General features: G+C 42.8%; 1 protein-coding gene across 1 annotated transcript in view; it reads right to left on the bottom strand.

Moving 5' to 3' along the window:
* Nucleotides 1-22,657, bottom strand: part of LOC135507267 (2-hydroxyacylsphingosine 1-beta-galactosyltransferase-like) — a 147,062-nt gene that overhangs the window by 111,796 nt on the left and 12,609 nt on the right. The window contains exon 2 of the mRNA XM_064926868.1: nucleotides 3,502-3,695. Within this exon, the coding sequence (XP_064782940.1) occupies nucleotides 3,502-3,693 (192 nt within the window). The 5' untranslated portion in view covers nucleotides 3,694-3,695. The remainder of the gene's footprint in view (nucleotides 1-3,501; nucleotides 3,696-22,657) is intronic.

Raw genomic sequence — 22,657 nt, 5'->3', positions numbered from 1 at the left:
TCAACAACTAACAGCTTCTAGAGGTAGCTCCCCTGATCAAAAGCTAACAGGTTCTAGAGGTAGCTCCCCTGATCAAAAGCTAACAGGTTCTAGAGGTAGCTCCCCTGATCAACAGCTAACCGGTTCTAGAGGTAGCTCCCCTGATCAACAGCTAACCGGTTCTAGAGGTAGCTCCCATGATCAACAGCTAACCGGTTCTAGAGGTAGCTCCCCTGATCAACAGCTAACCGGTTCTAGAGGTAGCTCCCCTGATCAACAGCTAACAGGTTCTAGAGGTAGCTCCCCTGATCAACAGCTAACCGGTTCTAGAGGTAGCTCCCCTGATCAACAGCTAACCGGTTCTAGAGGTAGCTCCCCTGATCAACAGCTAACCGGTTCTAGAGGTAGCTCCCCTGATCAACAGCTAACAGGTTCTAGAGGTAGCTCCCCTGATCAACAACTAACAAGTTCTAGAGGTAGCTCCCCTGATCAACAGCTAACAGGTTCTAGAGGTAGCTCCCCTGATCAACAGCTAACAGGTTCTAGAGGTAGCTCTCCTGATCAATAACTAACAGCTTCTAGAGGTAGCTCTCCTGATCAACAACTAACAGGTTCTAGAGGTAGCTCTCCTGATCAACAACTAACAGGTTCTAGAGGTAGCTCTCCTGATCAACAACTAACAGCTTCTAGAGGTAGCTCCCCTGATCAAAAGCTAACAGGTTCTAGAGGTAGCTCCCCTGATCAACAGCTAACAGGTTCTAGAGGTAGCTCTCCTGATCAACAACTAACAGCTTCTAGAGGTAGCTCTCCTGATCAACAACTAACAGGTTCTAGAGGTAGCTCTCCTGATCAACAACTAACAGGTTCTAGAGGTAGCTCCCCTGATCAACAACTAACAGCTTCTAGAGGTAGCTCCCCTGATCAAAAGCTAACAGGTTCTAGAGGTAGCTCCCCTGACCAACAGCTAACAGGTTCTAGAGGTAGCTCTCCTGATCAACAACTAACAGCTTCTAGAGGTAGCTCTCCTGATCAACAACTAACAGGTTCTAGAGGCAGCTCCCCTGATCAACAGCTAACAAGTTCTAGAGGTAGCTCCCCTGATCAACAGCTAACCAGGTTCTAGAGGTAGCTCTCCTGATCAACAGCTAACAAGTTCTAGAGGTAGCTCTCCTGATCAACAGCTAACAGGTTCTAGAGGTAGCTCTCCTGATCAACAGCTAACAGGTTCTAGAGGTAGCTCCCCTGATCAACAGCTAACAGGTTCTAGAGGTAGCTCTCCTGATCAACAGCTAACAGGTTCTAGAGGTAGCTCTCCTGATCAACAGCTAACAGGTTCTAGAGGTAGCTCCCCTGATCAACAGCTAACAGGTTCTAGAGGTAGCTCCCCTGATCAACAGCTAACAGGTTCTAGAGGTAGCACCCCTGATCAACAACTAACAGGTTCTAGAGGCAGCTCCCCTGATCAACAGCTAACAGGTTCTGTAAAGGCGTTCCAGTCAGCCATAATGGAGCTGCTTGTTAGTTTAATTTACAGGGCCTAAGTAACCCACAGAGATGGTAAACAGTGTTTTATGACTGTGTACGTTAGAACCCACAGTGACAAAGGAAACATAGGCGAAATCTAAGGTTTGTCTGTCTCACCCTCAACACTAACATCTTGTGGGGAATTAACCCTGGGAGAATATATTTAATTTTTTTTTAGAAAATGTGGCCAGAAGAAAACTGAGGGAGATTTTAAGGACATGTGTTTAAGGACATGTAAAATGTTCAGTTTAAATTGTTAAAAGTAGTCATTGTGCATAGAGTCATTTGGTTTGTTAAACTTTGAAATCAGTGGTTTTTCTTAGGCAGACATTTTAAGTTAAAAAAATAGCAATTCTGTTACCGTGGAAATGACCTTACGTTCATTACATTGACCCTGCTACTTAGTATCACAATGATACCTGGCCCACCTCTGACACTAATGACCCTGCTACTTAGTATCACAATGATACCTGGCCCACCTCTGACACCAATGACCCTGCTACTTAGTATCACAATGATACCTGGCCCACCTGACACTAATGACCCTGCTACTTAGTAACACAATGATACCTGGCCCACCTCTGACACCAATGACCCTGCTACTTAGTATCACAATGATACCTGGCCCACCTCTGACACCAATGACCCTGCTACTTAGTATCACAATGATACCTGGCCCACCTCTGACACTAATGACCCTGCTACTTAGTAACACAATGTTACCTGGCCCACCTCTGACACCAATGACCCTGCTACTTAGTATCACAATGTTACCTGGCCCACCTCTGACACCAATGACCCTGCTACTTAGTATCACAATGTTACCTGGCCCACCTCTGACACCAATGACCCTGCTACTTAGTATCACAATGTTACCTGGCCCACCTCTGACACCAATGACCCTGCTACTTAGTATCACAATGTTACCTGGCCCACCTCTGACACCAATGACCCTGCTACTTAGTATCACAATGTTACCTGGCCCACCTCTGACACCAATGACCCTGCTACTTAGTATCACAATGTTACCTGGCCCACCTCTGACACCAATGACCCTGCTACTTAGTATCACAATGTTACCTGGCCCACCTCTGACACCAATGACCCTGCTACTTAGTATCACAATGTTACCTGGCCCACCTCTGACACCAATGACCCTGCTACTTAGTATCACAATGTTACCTGGCCCACCTCTGACACCAATGACCCTGCTACTTAGTAAAACAATGTTACCTGGCCCACCTCTGACACCAATGACCCTGCTACTTAGTATCACAATGATACCTGGCCCATCTCTGACATCAATGACCCTGCTACTTAGTATCACAACGATACCTGGCCCACCTCTGACACCAATGACCCTGCTACTTAGTATCACAATGATACCTGGCCCACCTCTGACACCAATGACCCTGCTACTTAGTAACACAATGTTACCTGGCCCACCTCTGACACCAATGACCCTGCTACTTAGTAACACAATGTTACCTGGCCCACCTCTGACACCAATGACCCTGCTACTTAGTAACACAATGTTACCTGGCCCACCTCTGACACCAATGACCCTGCTACTTAGTATCACAATGTTACCTGGCCCACCTCTGACACCAATGACCCTGTTACTTAGTATCACAATGTTACCTGGCCCACCTCTGACACCAATGACCCTGCTACTTAGTAAAACAATGTTACCTGGCCCATCTCTGACACCAATGACCCTGCTACTTAGTATCACAATGATACCTGGCCCACCTCTGACACCAATGACCCTGCTACTTAGTAAAACAATGTTACCTGGCCCACCTCTGACACCAATGACCCTGCTACTTAGTAAAACAATGTTACCTGGCCCACCTCTGACACCAATGACCCTGCTACTTAGTAAAACAATGTTACCTGGCGCCCATCTGACACTAATGACCCTGCTACTTAGTAAAGCAATGTTACCTGGCCCACCTCTGACACCAATGACCCTGCTACTTAGTAAAACAATGTTACCTGGCGCCCCTCTGACAGCAGGAAGGAAGTATCATGTCCCTGGAGGTGGAGTTCTGTGGCCAGGGTCTTGAAGATGTAGAGATGGGACTCAAACATGATGGGAGGGACTACGATGATCCTGGAGGACCAGCATGCACTGGGGTACAGGGAGAGGTGGAGGAGGAGGGAGAGGAGCGACGGGGGAGGGTGCATGGCTGGGAGGAACAGCGGGGAAGGGGGGAGAGGAAGAGACAAAGAGTTAGTTGTCATAACAACAAGAGGAGGACAAAACATGTATTTATCAGGATCAATAACATCAGGACAGAACACATATTTATCAGGATCAATAACAACAAGAGGAGGACAGAACACATATTTATCAGGATCAATAACAACAAGAGGAGGACAGAACACATATTTATCAGGATCAATAACAACAAGAGGAGGACAGAACACATATTTATCAGGATCAATAACAACAAGAGGAGGACAGAACACATATTTATCAGGATCAATAACAACAAGAGGAGGACAGAACACATATTTATCAGGATCAATAACAACAAGAGGAGGACAGAACACGTATTTATCAGGATCAATAACAGGATCAATAACATCAGGACAGAACACATATTAATCAGGATCAATAACAACAGCAGAGAACACATATTTATCAGGATCAATAACATCAGGACAGAACACGTATTTATCAGGATCAATAACAACAAGAGGAGGACAGAACACATATTTATCAGGATCAATAACATCAGGACAGAACACGTATTTATCAGGATCAATAACATCAGGACAGAACACATATTTATCAGGATCAATAACAACAAGAGGAGGACAGAACACATATTTATCAGGATCAATAACATCAGGACAGAACACATATTTATCAGGATCAATAACATCAGGACAGAACACATATTTATCAGGATCAAAAACAACAAGAGGAGGACAGAACACATATTTATCAGGATCAATAACATCCAGACAGAACACATATTTATCAGGATCAATAACATCAGGACAGAACACATATTTATCAGGATCAATAACAACAAGAGGAGGACAGAACACATATTTATCAGGATCAATAACAACAAGAGGAGGACAGAACACATATTTATCAGGATCAATAACAACAAGACAGAACACATATTTATCAGGATCAATAACATCAGGACAGAACACATATTTATCAGGATCAATAACAACAAGACAGAACACATATTTATCAGGATCAATAACATCAGGACAGAACACATATTTATCAGGATCAATAACATCAAGACAGAACACATATTTATCAGGATCAATAACAACAGGACAGAACACATATTCATCAGGATCAATAACAACAAGAGGAGGACAGAACACATATTTATCAGGTTCAATATCAGGATCAATAACATCAGGACAGAACACATATTTATCAGGATCAACAACAACAAGAGGAGGACAGAACACATATTTATCAGGATCAATAACAACAAGAGGAGGACAGAACACATATTTATCAGGTTCAATATCAGGATCAATAACATCAGGACAGAACACATATTTATCAGGATCAACAACAACAAGAGGAGGACAGAACACATATTTATCAGGATCAATAACATCAGGACAGAACACATATTTATCAGGATCAATAACATCAGGACAGAACACATATTTATCAGGATCAATAACATCAGGACAGAACACATATTTATCAGGATCAATAACAACAAGAGGAGGACAGAACACATATTTATCAGGATCAATAACAACAGGACAGAACACATATTTAACAGGATCAATAACATCAGGACAGAACACATATTTATCAGGATCAATAACATCAGGACAGAACACATATTTATCAGGATCAATAACAACAAGAGGAGGACAGAACACATATTTATCAGGATCAATAACATCAGGACAGAACACATATTTATCAGGATCAATAACAACAAGAGGAGGACAGAACACATATTTATCAGGATCTATAACATCAGGACAGAACACATATTTATCAGGATCAATAACAACAAGAGGAGGACAGAACACATATTTATCAGGATCAATAACATCAGGACAGAACACATATTTATCAGGATCAATAACATCAGGACAGAACACGTATTTATCAGGATCAATAACATCAGGACAGAACACATATTTATCAGGATCAAAAACATCAGGACAGAACACATATTTATCAGGATCAATAACAACAAGAGGAGGACAGAACACATATTTATCAGGATCAATAACAACAAGAGGAGGACAGAACACATATTTAACAGGATCAATAACAACAAGAGGAGGACAGAACACATATTTATCAGGATCAATAACATCAGGACAGAACACATATTTATCAGGATCAATAACATCAGGACAGAACACATATTTATCAGGATCAATAACAACAAGAGGAGGACAGAACACATATTTATCAGGATCAATAACAACAAGAGGAGGACAGAACACATATTTGTCAGGATCAATAACATCAGGACAGAACACATATTTATCAGGATCAATAACATCAGGACAGAACACATATTTATCAGGATCAATAACATCAGGACAGAACACATATTTATCAGGATCAATAACAACAAGAGGAGGACAGAACACATATTTATCAGGATCAATAACATCAGGACAGAACACATATTTATCAGGATCAATAACAACAGGACAGAACACATATTTATCAGGATCAATAACAACAAGAGGAGGACAGAACACATATTTATCAGGATCAATAACAACAAGAGGAGGACAGAACACATATTTATCAGGATCAATAACATCAGGACAGAACACATATTTATCAGGATCAATAACAACAAGAGGAGGACAGAACACATATTTATCAGGATCAATAACAACAGGACAGAACACGTATTTATCAGGATCAATAACAACAAGAGGAGGACAGAACACATATTTATCAGGATCAATAACATCAGGACAGAACACATATTTATCAGGATCAATAACAACAAGAGGAGGACAGAACACATATTTATCAGGATCAATAACATCAGGACAGAACACGTATTTATCAGGATCAATAACATCAGGACAGAACACATATTTATCAGGATCAATAACATCAGGACAGAACACGTATTTATCAGGATCAATAACAACAAGAGGAGGACAGAACACATATTTATCAGGATCAATAACATCAGGACAGAACACATATTTATCAGGATCAATAACAACAAGAGGAGGACAGAACACATATTTATCAGGATCAATAACATCAGGACAGAACACATATTTATCAGGATCAATAACATCAGGACAGAACACATATTTATCAGGATCAAAAACAACAAGAGGAGGACAGAACACATATTTATCAGGATCAATAACATCCAGACAGAACACATATTTATCAGGATCAATAACATCCAGACAGAACACATATTTATCAGGATCAATAACATCAGGACAGAACACATATTTATCAGGATCAATAACAACAAGAGGAGGACAGAACACATATTTATCAGGATCAATAACAACAAGAGGAGGACAGAACACATATTTATCAGGATCAATAACAACAAGACAGAACACATATTTATCAGGATCAATAACATCAGGACAGAACACATATTTATCAGGATCAATAACAACAAGACAGAACACATATTTATCAGGATCAATAACATCAGGACAGAACACATATTTATCAGGATCAATAACATCAAGACAGAACACATATTTATCAGGATCAATAACAACAGGACAGAACACATATTCATCAGGATCAATAACAACAAGAGGAGGACAGAACACATATTTATCAGGTTCAATATCAGGATCAATAACATCAGGACAGAACACATATTTATCAGGATCAACAACAACAAGAGGAGGACAGAACACATATTTATCAGGATCAATAACAACAAGAGGAGGACAGAACACATATTTATCAGGTTCAATATCAGGATCAATAACATCAGGACAGAACACATATTTATCAGGATCAACAACAACAAGAGGAGGACAGAACACATATTTATCAGGATCAATAACATCAGGACAGAACACATATTTATCAGGATCAATAACATCAGGACAGAACACATATTTATCAGGATCAATAACATCAGGACAGAACACGTATTTATCAGGATCAATAACAACAAGACAGAACACATATTTATCAGGATCAATAACAACAGGACAGAACACATATTTATCAGGATCAATAACAACAAGAGGAGGACAGAACACATATTTATCAGGATCAATAACAACAGGACAGAACACATATTTAACAGGATCAATAACATCAGGACAGAACACATATTTATCAGGATCAATAACATCAGGACAGAACACATATTTATCAGGATCAATAACAACAAGAGGAGGACAGAACACATATTTATCAGGATCAATAACATCAGGACAGAACACATATTTATCAGGATCAATAACAACAAGAGGAGGACAGAACACATATTTATCAGGATCTATAACATCAGGACAGAACACATATTTATCAGGATCAATAACAACAGAAAAGAGGAGGACAGAACACATATTTATCAGGATCAATAACATCAGGACAGAACACATATTTATCAGGATCAATAACATCAGGACAGAACACATATTTATCAGGATCAATAACATCAGGACAGAACACATATTTATCAGGATCAATAACAACAGGACAGAACACATATTTATCAGGATCAATAACAACAAGAGGAGGACAGAACACATATTTATCAGGATCAATAACAACAAGAGGAGGACAGAACACATATTTATCAGGATCAATAACATCAGGACAGAACACATATTTATCAGGATCAATAACATCAGGACAGAACACATATTTATCAGGATCAATAACATCAGGACAGAACACATATTTATCAGGATCAAAAACATCAGGACAGAACACATATTTATCAGGATCAATAACAACAAGAGGAGGACAGAACACATATTTATCAGGATCAATAACAACAAGAGGAGGACAGAACACATATTTAACAGGATCAATAACAACAAGAGGAGGACAGAACACATATTTATCAGGATCAATAACATCAGGACAGAACACATATTTATCAGGATCAATAACAACAAGAGGAGGACAGAACACATATTTATCAGGATCTATAACATCAGGACAGAACACATATTTATCAGGATCAATAACAACAAGAGGAGGACAGAACACATATTTATCAGGATCAATAACATCAGGACAGAACACATATTTATCAGGATCAATAACATCAGGACAGAACACATATTTATCAGGATCAATAACATCAGGACAGAACACATATTTATCAGGATCAATAACAACAGGACAGAACACATATTTATCAGGATCAATAACAACAAGAGGAGGACAGAACACATATTTATCAGGATCAATAACAACAAGAGGAGGACAGAACACATATTTATCAGGATCAATAACATCAGGACAGAACACATATTTATCAGGATCAATAACATCAGGACAGAACACATATTTATCAGGATCAATAACATCAGGACAGAACACATATTTATCAGGATCAAAAACATCAGGACAGAACACATATTTATCAGGATCAATAACAACAAGAGGAGGACAGAACACATATTTATCAGGATCAATAACAACAAGAGGAGGACAGAACACATATTTAACAGGATCAATAACAACAAGAGGAGGACAGAACACATATTTATCAGGATCAATAACATCAGGACAGAACACATATTTATCAGGATCAATAACATCAGGACAGAACACATATTTATCAGGATCAATAACAACAAGAGGAGGACAGAACACATATTTATCAGGATCAATAACATCAGGACAGAACACATATTTATCAGGATCAATAACATCAAGAGGAGGACAGAACACATATTTATCAGGATCAATAACAACAAGAGGAGGACAGAACACATATTTATCAGGATCAATAACATCAGGACAGAACACATATTTATCAGGATCAATAACAACAAGAGGAGGACAGAACACATATTTATCAGGATCAATAACATCAGGACAGAACACGTATTTATCAGGATCAATAACAACAAGACAGAACACATATTTATCAGGATCAATAACAACAGGACAGAACACATATTTATCAGGATCAATAACAACAAGAGGAGGACAGAACACATATTTATCAGGATCAATAACAACAGGACAGAACACATATTTAACAGGATCAATAACATCAGGACAGAACACATATTTATCAGGATCAATAACATCAGGACAGAACACATATTTATCAGGATCAATAACAACAAGAGGAGGACAGAACACATATTTATCAGGATCAATAACATCAGGACAGAACACATATTTATCAGGATCAATAACAACAAGAGGAGGACAGAACACATATTTATCAGGATCAATAACAACAAGAGGAGGACAGAACACATGTTTATCAGGATCAATAACAACAGGACAGAACACATATTCATCAGGATCAATAACAACAAGAGGAGGACAGAACACATATTTATCAGGATCAATAACATCAGCAGAGAACACGTATTTATCAGGATCAATAACAACAAGAGGAGGACAGAACACATATTTATCAGGATCAATAACAACAAGAGGAGGACAGAACACATATTTATCAGGATCAATAACAACAAGAGGAGGACAGAACACATATTTATCAGGATCAATAACAACAGGACAGAACACATATTCATCAGGATCAATAACAACAAGAGGAGGACAGAACACATATTTATCAGGCTGAATCAGGATCAATAACATCTCTCTCTCTGTCTGTCTGTCTGTCTGTCATTCTCTCTCTCTCTCTCTCTGTCTCTCTCTCTCTCTCCCTCTCTCTCTCTTTCCCTCTTGCCATACTGCTGAATCTAACACTCAGAACCCAGTTTACAGCCTGTGTGTGTGTGTGTGTGTGTGTGTGTGTGTGTGTGTGTGTGTGTGTGTGTGTGTGTGTGTGTGTGTGTGTGCGTGCGTGCGTGCGTGCGTGCGTGCGTGCGTGCGTGCGTGCGTGCGTGTGTGTGACTAAACGGTCTAACTATACAATAGGTAACTGATTAGTGGTTAGGAGGCGTTATGAGGGTGTGTTGTCAGACTCATGATATGTGAGCTCCAAATGTTTCCCTGTTCCCTTCATAGTGCACTACTTTAGACCAGAGTACAATGTAACCCTGTTCCCTTCATAGTGCACTACTTTAGACCAGAGTCCTATGTAACCCTGTTCCCTTCATAGTGCACTACTTTAGACCAGAGTCCTATGAAACCCTGTTCCCTTCATAGTGCACTACTTTAGACCAGAGTCCTATGAAACCCTGTTCCTTCATAGTGCACTACTTTAGACCAGAGTCCTATGAAACCCTGTTCCCTTCATAGTGCACTACTTTAGACCAGAGTCCTATGAAACCCTGTTCCCTTCATAGTGCACTACTTTAGAGCAGAGTCCTATAAAACCCTGTTCCCTTCATAGTGCACTACTTTAGACCAGAGTCCTATGGAACCCTGTTCCCTTCATAGTGCACTACTTTAGACCAGAGTCCTATCGAACCCTGTTCCCTTCATAGTGCACTACTTTAGACCAGAGTCCTATGGAACCCTGTTCCCTTCATAGTGCACTACTTTAGACCAGAGTCCTATGAAACCCTGTTCCCTTTATAGTGCACTACTTTAGACCAGAGTCCTGTTCACTTCATAGTGCACTACTTTAGACCAGAGTCCTGTTCACTTCATAGTGCACTACTTTAGACCAGAGTCCTATGGAACCCTGTTCCCGTCATAGTGCACTACTTTAGACCAGAGTACAATGTAACCCTGTTCCCTTCATAGTGCACTACTTTAGACCAGAGTCCTATGAAACCCTACTCCCTTCATAGTGCACTATTTTAGACCAGAGTCTATGGAACCCTGTTCCCTTCATAGTGCACTACTTTAGACCAGAGTCCTATGAAACCCTGTTCCCTTCATAGTGCACTACTTTAGACCAGAGTCCTATGAAACCCTGTTCCCTTCATAGTGCACTACTTTAGACCAGAGTCCTATGGAACCCTGTTCCCTTCATAGTGCACTACTTTAGACCAGGGCCTCATGGGGAATAATATTTATTTTATTTATTTCACCTTTATTTAACCAGGTAGGCAAGTTGAGAACAAGTTCTCATTTACAATTGCGACCTGGCCAAGATAAAGCAAAGCAGTTCGACACATACAACAACACAGAGTTACACATGGAGTAAAACAAACATACAGTCAATAATACAGTAGAAACAAGTCTATATACGATATGAGCAAATGAGGTGAGATAAGGGAGGTAAAGGCAAAAAAAGGCCATGGTGGCAAAGTAAATACAATATAGCAAGTAAAACACTGGAATGGTAGATTTGCAATGGAAGAATGTGCAAAGTAGAAATAAAAATAATGGGGTGCAAAGGAGCAAAATTAATTAATTAATTAAATACAGTAGGGAAAGAGGTAGTTGTTTGGGCTAAAATATAGGTGGGCTATGTACAGGTGCAGTAATCTGTGAGCTGCTCTGACAGTTGGTGCTTAAAGCTAGTGAGGGAGATAAGTGTTTCCAGTTTCAGTGCTTTTTGTAGTTCGTTCCAGTCATTGGCAGCAGAGAACTGGAAGGAGAGGCGGCCAAAGAAAGAATTGGTTTTGGAGGTGACTAGAGAGATATACCTGCTGGAGCGTGTGCTACAGGTGGGAGATGCTATGGTGACCAGCGAGCTGAGATAAGGGGGACTTTACCTAGCAGGGTCTTGAAGATGACATGGAGCCAGTGGGTTTGGCGATCGAGTATGAAGCGAGGGCCAGCCAACGAGAGCGTACAGGTCGCAATGGTGGGTAGTATATGGGGCTTTGGTGACAAAACGGATTGCACTGTGATAGACTGCATCCAATTTGTTGAGTAGGGTATTGGAGGCTATTTTGTAAATGACATCGCCAAAGTCGAGGATTGGTAGGATGGTCAGTTTTACAAGGGTATGTTTGGCAGCATGAGTGAAGGATGCTTGGTTGCGAAATAGGAAGCCAATTCTAGATTTAACTTTGGATTGGAGATATTTGATATGGGTCTGGAAGGAGAGTTTACAGTCTAACCAGACACCTAAGTATTTGTAGTTGTCCACGTATTCTAAGTCAGAGCCGTCCAGAGTAGTGATGTTGGACAGGCGGGCAGGTGCGGGTAGCGATCGGTTGAAGAGCATGCATTTAGTTTTACTTGTATTTAAGAGCAATTGGAGGCCACGGAAGGAGAGTTGTATGGCATTGAAGCTTGCCTGGAGGGTTGTTAACACAGTGTCCAAAGAAGGGCCAGAAGTATACAGAATGGTGTCGTCTGCGTAGAGGTGGATCAGAGACTCACCAGCAGCAAGAGCGACCTCATTGATGTATACAGAGAAGAGAATCGGTTCAAGAATTGAACCCTGTGGCACCCCCATAGAGACTGCCAGAGGTCCGGACAGCAGACCCTCCGATTTGACACACTGAACTCTATCAGAGAAGTAGTTGGTGAACCAGGCAAGGCAATCATTTGAGAAACCAAGGCAGTCGAGTCTGCCGATGAGGATGTGGTGATTGACAGAGTCGAAAGCCTTGGCCAGATCAATGAACACGGCTGCACAGTAATGTTTCTTATCGATGCCGGTTAAGATATCGTTTAGGACCTTGAGCGTGGCTGAGGTGCACCCATGACCAGCTCTGAAACCAGATTGCATAGCAGAGAAGGAATGGTGAGATTCGAAATGGTCGGTAATCTGTTTGTTGACTTGGCTTTCGAAGACCTTAGAGACCTTAGCTCTTCCTCCCGGGGAAGGACTGCCCGTTCCATGATCTCGCCATCACGGTTGACAACTCCATTGTGTCCTCCTCCCAGAGCGCTAAGAACCTTGGCGTGATCCTGGACAACACCCTGTCGTTCTCAACTAACATCAAGGCGGTGGCCCGTTCCTGTAGGTTCATGCTCTACAACATCCGCAGAGTACGACCCTGCCTCACACAGGAAGCGGCGCAGGTCCTAATCCAGGCACTTGTCATCTCCCGTCTGGATTACTGCAACTCGCTGTTGGCTGGGCTCCCTGCCTGTGCCATTAAACCCCTACAACTCATCCAGAACGCCGCAGCCCGTCTGGTGTTCAACCTTCCCAAGTTCTCTCACGTCACCCCGCTCCTCCGCTCTCTCCACTGGCTTCCAGTTGAAGCTCGCATCCGCTACAAGACTATGGTGCTTGCCTACGGAGCTGTGAGGGGAACGGCACCGCAGTACCTCCAGGCTCTGATCAGGCCCTACACCCAAACAAGGGCACTGCGTTCATCCACCTCTGGCCTGCTCGCCTCCCTACCACTGAGGAAGTACAGTTCCCGCTCAGCCCAGTCAAAACTGTTCGCTGCTCTGGCCCCCCAATGGTGGAACAAACTCCCTCACGACGCCAGAACAGCGGAGTCAATCACCACCTTCCGGAGACACCTGAAACCCCACCTCTTCAAGGAATACCTAGGATAGGATAAAGCAATCCTTCTCACCCCCCTTAAATGATTTAGATGCACTATTGTAAAGTGGCTGTTCCACTGATGTCAGAAGGTGAATTCACCAATTTGTAAGTCGCTCTGGATAAGAGCGTCTGCTAAATGACTTAAATGTAAAATGTAAAGGCAAGGTAGGATAGATATAGGTCTGTAGCAGTTTGGGTCAACAGTGTCCTCCCCTTTGAAGAGGGGGATGACCGCAGCTGCTTTCCAATCTTTGGGGATCTCAGACGACACGAAAGAGAGTTGAACAGGCTAGTAATAGGGGTGGCAACAATTTCGGCAGATAGGGTCCAGATTGTCTAGCCCGGCTGATTTGTAGGGGTCCAGATTTTGCAGCTCTTTCAGAACATCAGCTGAACGGATTTGGGAGAAGGAGAAATGGGGAAGGCTTGGGCGAGTTGCTGTGGGGGGTGCAGTGCTGTTGACCGGGGTAGGAGTAGCCAGGTGGAAAGCATGGCCAGCCGTAGAAAAATGCTTATTGAAATTCTCAATTATGGTGGATTTATCAGTGGTGACAGTGTTTCCTATCTTCAGTGCAGTGGGCAGCTGGGAGGAGGTGTTCTTATTCTCCATGGACTTTACAGTGTCCCAGAACTTTTTTGAGTTAGTGTTGCAGGAAGCAAATTTCTGCTTGAAAAAGCTAGCCTTGGCTTTTCTAACTGCCTGTGTATAATGGTTTCTAGCTTCCCTGAACAGCTGCATATCACGGGGGCTGTTCAATGCTAATGCAGAACGCCATAGGATGTTTTTGTGTTGGTTAAGGGCAGTCAGGTCTGGGGAGAACCAAGGGCTATATCTGTTCCTGGTTCTAAATTTCTTGAATGGGGCATGTTATGCCATTTGGGATTCAGATATGTATATCTGACAGGCTTTCTAAAGGTGGGTCACATGTGGCACCGTTATGTAATGCAATCTGTGTGTGAGTGGTAGAGGTTTTGTTAGGAAGCGATAGACATGACTTGGTAAGATTATGTGGTGAGCTACAAACTTACCTCTCTCTCTCTCTCTCTATCTTCTCTCTCTCTCTCTCTCTCTCTCTGGTTATGATTACAGCTTGGATAACCTTATCTACTATTCCGTATTGATTAATGTTTTATTCTTTATGCGGTGCAGAACACCGGAAGAATCTGAATCACTGGAAGAATCAGCACTGAATTATCACCCTGAATCAGTGGAAGAATCAGCACTGAATTATCACCCTGAATCAGTGGAAGAATCAGCACTGAATTATCTCCCTGAATCAGTGGAAGAATCAGCACTGAATTATCACCCTGAATCAGTGGAAGAATCAGCACTGAATTATCACCCTGAATCACTGGAAGAATCAGCACTGAATTATCACCTTGAATCACTGGAAGAATCAGCACTGAATTATCACCCTGAATCACTGGAAGAATCAGCACTGAATTATCTCCCTGAATCACTGGAAGAATCAGCACTGAATTATCACCTTGAATCACTGGAAGAATCAGCACTGAATTATCACCCTGAATCAGTGGAAGAATCAGCACTGAATTATCACCCTGAATCAGTGGAAGAATCAGCACTGAATTATCACCCTGAATCACTGGAAGAATCAGCACTGAATTATCTCCCTGAATCAGTGGAAGAATCAGCACTGAATTATCACCCTGAATCAGTGGAAGAATCAGCACTGAATTATCACCCTGAATCAGTGGAAGGATCAGCTCTGAATTATCACCCTGAATCAGTGGAAGAATCAGCACTGAATTATCACCCTGAATCACTGGAAGAATCAGCACTGAATTTTCACCCTGAATCAGCAGAAGGATCAGCACTGAATTATCACCCTGAATCACTGAAAGAATCAGCACTGAATTATCACCCTGAATCACTGGAAGAATCAGCACTGAATTATCACACTGAATCACTGGAAGAATCAGCACTGAATTATCACCCTGAATCACTGGAAGAATCAGCACTGAATTATCACCCTGAATCACTGGAAGAATCAGCACTGAATTATCACCCTGAATCACTGGAAGAATCAGCACTGAATTATCACCCTGAATCACTGGAAGAATCAGCACTGAATTATCACCCTGAATCACTGGAAGAATCAGCACTGAATTATCACCCTGAATCGCTGGAATAATCAGCACTGAATTATCACCTTGAATCACTGGAAGAATCAGCACTGAATTATCACCCTGAATCAGTGGAAGGATCAGCACTGAATTATCTCCCTGAATCAGAGGAAGGATCAGCACAGAATTATCTCCCTGAATCACTGGAAGAATCAGCACTGAATTATCACCTTGAATCACTGGAAGAATCAGCACTGAATTATCACCCTGAATCAGTGGAAGAATCAGCACTGAATTATCACCCTGAATCAGTGGAAGAATCAGCACTGAATTATCACCCTGAATCACTGGAAGAATCAGCACTGAATTATCACCTTGAATCACTGGAAGAATCAGCACTGAATTATCACCCTGAATCACTGGAAGAATCAGCACTGAATTATCACCCTGAATCAGTGGAAGAATCAGCACTGAATTATCACCCTGAATCACTGGAAGAATCAGCACTGAATTATCACCTTGAATCACTGGAAGAATCAGCACTGAATTATCACCCTGAATCAGTGGAAGAATCAGCACTGAATTATCACCCTGAATCACTGGAAGAATCAGCACTGAATTATCTCCCTGAATCAGTGGAAGAATCAGCACTGAATTATCACCCTGAATCAGTGGAAGAATCAGCACTGAATTATCACCCTGAATCAGTGGAAGGATCAGCTCTGAATTATCACCCTGAATCAGTGGAAGAATCAGCACTGAATTATCACCCTGAATCACTGGAAGAATCAGCACTGAATTTTCACCCTGAATCAGCAGAAGGATCAGCACTGAATTATCACCCTGAATCACTGAAAGAATCAGCACTGAATTATCACCCTGAATCACTGGAAGAATCAGCACTGAATTATCACACTGAATCACTGGAAGAATCAGCACTGAATTATCACCCTGAATCACTGGAAGAATCAGCACTGAATTATCACCCTGAATCACTGGAAGAATCAGCACTGAATTATCACCCTGAATCACTGGAAGAATCAGCACTGAATTATCACCCTGAATCACTGGAAGAATCAGCACTGAATTATCACCCTGAATCACTAGAAGAATCAGCACTGAATTATCACCCTGAATCGCTGGAATAATCAGCACTGAATTATCACCTTGAATCACTGGAAGAATCAGCACTGAATTATCACCCTGAATCAGTGGAAGGATCAGCACTGAATTATCTCCCTGAATCAGAGGAAGGATCAGCACTGAATTATCACCATGAATCAGCGGAAGGATCAGCACTGAATTATCACCCTGAATCAGCGTTTGATAGGAGGTTATTGGTTACGGTGGTGTAAGAGTCTCTATCCACAGACCCAGTGGTATAAGAGTCTCTATCTACAGCCCCAGTGGTGTAACAGTCTCTATCCACAGACCCAGTGATGTAACAGTCTCTATCCACAGAACCCAGTGGTGTAACAGCCTCTATCATATCTACAGACCCAGTGGTGTAACAGCCTCTATCAAATCTACAGACCCAGTGGTGTAACAGTCTCTATCTACAGACCCAGTGGTGTAACAGTCTCTATCATCTCTACAGACCCAGTGGTGTAACAGCCTCTATCATATCTACAGACCCAGTGGTGTAACAGTCTCTATCCACAGACCCAGTGGTGTAACAGTCTCTATCCACAGACCCAGAGGTGTAACAGTCTCGATCTACAGACCCAGTGGTGTAACATTCTCTATCATATCTACAGACCCAGTGGTGTAACAGTCTCTATCATATCCACAGACCCAGAGGTGTAACAGTCTCTATCATATCTACAAACCCAGTGGTGTAACAGTCTCTATCATATCTACAGACCCAGAGGTGTAACAGTCTCTATCTATAGACCCAGTGGTGTAACAGTCTCTATCCACAGACCCAGTGGTGTAACAGTCTCTATCCACAGACCCAGAGGTGTAACAGTCTCGATCTACAGACCCAGTGGTGTAACAGTCTCTATCATATCTACAGACCCAGTGGTGTAACAGTCTCTATCATATCAACAAGACCCAGAGGTGTAACAGTCTCTATCATATCCACAGACCCAGTGGTGTAACAGTCTCTATCATATCTACAGACCCAGTGGTGTAACAGCCTCTATCCACAGACCCAGTGGTGTAACAGTCTCTATCTACAGACCCAGTGGTGTAACAGTCTCTATCCACAGGCCCAGTGGTGTAACAGTCTCTATCTACAGACCCAGTGGTGTAACAGTCTCTATCATATCCACAGACCCAGTGGTATAACAGTCTCTATCTACAGACCCAGTGGTGTAACAGTCTCAATCATATCTACAGACCCAGTGGTGTAACAGTCTCTATCATATCCACAGACCCAGAGGTGTAACAGTCTCTATCATATCTACAGACCCAGAGGTGTAACAGTCTCTATCATATCGACAGACCCAGTGGTGTAACAGTCTCTATCCACAGACCCAGTGGTGTAACAGTCTCTATCTACAGACCCAGTGGTGTAACAGTCTCTATCCACAGACCCAGTGGTGTAACAGTCTCTATCATGTCTACAGACCCAGTGGTGTAACAGTCTCTATCATATCTACATACCCAGAGGTGTAACAGTCTCTATCATATCTACAGACCCAGTGGTGTAACAGTCTCTATCCACAGACCCAGTGGTGTAACAGTCTCTATCCACAGACCCAGTAGTGTAACAGTCTCTATCATATCTACAGACCCAGTGGTGTAACAGTCTCTATCTACAGACCGAGTGACATAACAGTCTCTATCATATCTACAGACCCAGTGATGTAACAGTCTCTATCATATCTACAGACCCAGTGGTGTAACAGTCTCTATCTACAGACCCAGTGGTGTAACAGTCTCTATCATATCTACAGACCCAGTGGTGTAACAGTCTCTATCTACAGACCCAGAGGTGTAACAGTCTCTATCATATCTACAGACTCAGTGACGTAACAGTCTCTATCATATCTACAGACCCAGTGATGTAACAGTCTCTATAATATCAAAACACAAATCACGACAAGAGAGACAACATAACACTACGTAAAGAGAGACCTAAGACAACAACATAGCATGGCAGCAACACATGACAACACAGCATGGTAGCAACACTACATGACAACAACATGGTAGCAACACAACATGGTAGCAACACATGACAACACAGCACGGCAGCAACACAACATGACAAAACAACACAGCACGGCAGCAACCCAACATGACAACACAGCATGGCAGCAACACATGACAACACAGCACGGTAGCAACACAACATGACAACACAGCATGGTAGCAGCACAACATGACAACACAGCACGGCAGCATCACAACATGACAATACAGCACGGCAGCAACACAACATGACAATACAGCACGGCAGCATCACAACATGACAATACAGCACGGCAGCAACACAACAACATGACAACACAGCACGGCAGCAACACAACATGACAACACAGCATGGTAGCAACACAACATGACAACACAGCACGGTAGCAACACATGACAACACAGCACGGTAGCAACACAACATGACAACACAGCACGGTAGCAACACAACATGACAACACAGCACGGCAGCAACACAACATGACAACACAGCATGGCAGCAACACAACATGACAACACAGCACAGTGTCGCTGACTGGATGTTATTTGTCTGCTAGCTATTCTAGTTCCACCTTGGAGCTGATTTCGCCCACTAGGGCTGTCGCTGACTGGATGTTTTTTGTCTGTTAGCTATTCTAGTTCCACCTTGGAGCTGATTTCGCCCACTAGGGCTGTCGCTGACTGGATGTTTTTTGTCTGTCAGCTATTCTAGTTCCATCTTGGAGCTGATTTCGCCCACTAGGGCTGTCGCTGACTGGATGTTACTTGTCTGTTAGCTATTCTAGTTCCACCTTGGAGCTGATTTCGCCCACTGGCTGTCGCTGACTGGATGTTATTTGTCTGCTAGCTATTCTAGTTCCACCTTGGAGCTGATTTCGCCCACTAGGGCTGTCACTGATTGGATGTTTTTTGTCTGTTAGCTATTCTAGTTCCACCTTGGAGCTGATTTCGCCCACTAGGGCTGTCGCTGACTGGATGTTATTTGTCTGCTAGCTATTCTAGTTCCACCTTGGAGCTGATTTCGCCCACTAGGGCTGTCACTGATTGGATGTTTTTTGTCTGTTAGCTATTCTAGTTCCACCTTGGAGCTGATTTCGCCCACTAGGGCTGTCGCTGACTGGATGTTATTTGTCTGTTAGCTAGTCTAGTTCCACCTTGGAGCTGATTTCGCCACTAGGGCTGTCGCTGACTGGATGTTATTTGTTTGCCGCACCAACCCTAGACAGTGTCATGCGTGAAAAGCCCAGGAGTCCAGCTCTTTTCTGAGACACTGGATCAGGCTACAGCGGAGATCAGACCACGTTCAAAGTCGCATAGGTCCCTCGCCCCTTCTAAATGTCAACGCAACAGTAACTGAATGCCTCGAAGTCTGTCTGCCTGATTTATATAGCAAGACACAGCCACGTGACTCACTGTCTATAGGACTGTGTATTTAGAGTTTTAGAGATTTAGAATTTTAGAATTTAGTTTTAGAATTTAGAATATTGTATATTTAGAGATTTAGAATTTTAGAATTTAGAATATTGTGTATTTAGAGATTTAGAATTTAGTTTTAGAACTTAGAATATTGTGTATTTAGAGTTTAAGAGATAGTTTTAGAATTTGGAATATTGTGTATTTAGAGATTTAGAATTTTTGAATTTAGTTTTAGAATTTAGAATATTGTACATTTAGAGGTTTAGAGTTTTAGAATTTAGTTTTAACATTTAGAATATTGTTAGGGGGAAGGGGAGAAAGAGAGAGTGACAGAAAGAGAGAGGACTCTCTCCCTGTGGCAACCATCTCGTAGTCATTGTTCTGAGGGCAGATATTGTTACAACCTCCCCTCCTCCCCGCCAGACAGCCTGCTGAATGTTACCATGGCAATCAGCTAGCGTCTAGGGCCCATCAGCCATGCTGCCTCATCACGACTCGGGTTACTAACAGCTGAATGTTACCATGGCAATCAGCTAGCGTCTAGGGCCCATCAGCCATGCTGCCTCATCACGACTCGGGTTACTAACAGCTGAATGTTACCATGGCAATCAGCTAGCGTCTAGGGCCCATCAGCCATGCTGCCTCATCACGACTCGGGTTACTAACAGCTGAATGTTACCATGGCAATCAGCTAGCGTCTAGGGCCCATCAGCCATGCTGCCTCATCACGACTCGGGTTACTAACAGCTGAATGTTACCATGGCAATCAGCTAGCGTCTAGGGCCCATCAGCCATGCTGCCTCATCACGACTCGGGTTACTAACAGCTGAATGTTACCATGGCAATCAGCTAGCGTCTAGGGCCCATCAGCCATGCTGCCTCATCACGACTCAGGTTACTAACAGCTGAATGTTACCATGGCAATCAGCTAGCGTCTAGGGCCCATCAGCCATGCTGCCTCATCACGACTCGGGTTACTAACAGCTGAATGTTACCATGGCAATCAGCTAGCGTCTAGGGCCCATCAGCCATGCTGCCTCATCACGACTCGGGTTACTAACAGCTGAATGTTACCATGGCAATCAGCTAGCGTCTAGGGCCCATCAGCCATGCTGCCTCATCACGACTCGGGTTACTAACAGCTGAATGTTACCATGGCAATCAGCTAGCGTCTAGGGCCCATCAGCCGCCTCATCACGACTCGGGTTACTAACAGCTGAATGTTACCATGGCAATCAGCTAGCGTCTAGGGCCCATCAGCTGCCTCATCACGACTCGGGTTACTAACAGCATGGTCAGGTTACACACACACAGCTTGAGACAGCCTGTATTTATTTATATGTATTTCACCTTTATTTAACTAGGCTATTTATTTAACTAGTTAAGTTAGTTAAGAACAAATTCTTATTTACAATGACGGCCTACGCCGGCCAAAACCTAACCCGGACGACGTTGGGCCAACAGCGGGACACCCAATGGGACTCCAAAATCACGGCCGGTTGTGATACAGCCTTGAATGGAAACAGGGTCTGTAGTGACGCCTCTATCACTGAGATGCAGTGCCTTAGACCGCTGTGATACAGCCTGGAATGGAAGCAGGGTCAGTAGTGACACCTCGAGCACTGAGATCGGCAGCCCTCTGTAGACCCACTGATCTTCTGGGTCTGATGGTAGTCAGCTAGCCACTGCTAGTGGTCATCAGCTAACCTTTAGCCCGGACAACTCCTGGCAGTCTGCACAACGCGATTCAACCCAGAGCATATCGGACTTCTTCTTCGGTTTCCGGTTCCGGGTTGGAGCGAGCGGTCGCATCTACACTTCGGTCCGCAGGTAGTATAACTTTTCATTACATTTCATTATAGTACAACGGTTTGATTTGTCTAATCTTAGCAATTTCTTCTTAGCTAGCTACATAGCCGTCTTTGTATCAAAGATAATTGCGTAATTATCGTATTTCGTCGTCCTAACGTAGTCTACACTGCTTTCTGCCCAGCAGCTAGCTAACG

This window comes from Oncorhynchus masou, chromosome 20 (assembly GCF_036934945.1).
Source record: "Oncorhynchus masou masou isolate Uvic2021 chromosome 20, UVic_Omas_1.1, whole genome shotgun sequence".
NCBI lineage: Eukaryota > Metazoa > Chordata > Actinopteri > Salmoniformes > Salmonidae > Oncorhynchus > Oncorhynchus masou.
Note: the sequence above shows the minus strand (reverse complement) of the source record. Positions and strands in the feature narration are given on the sequence as shown.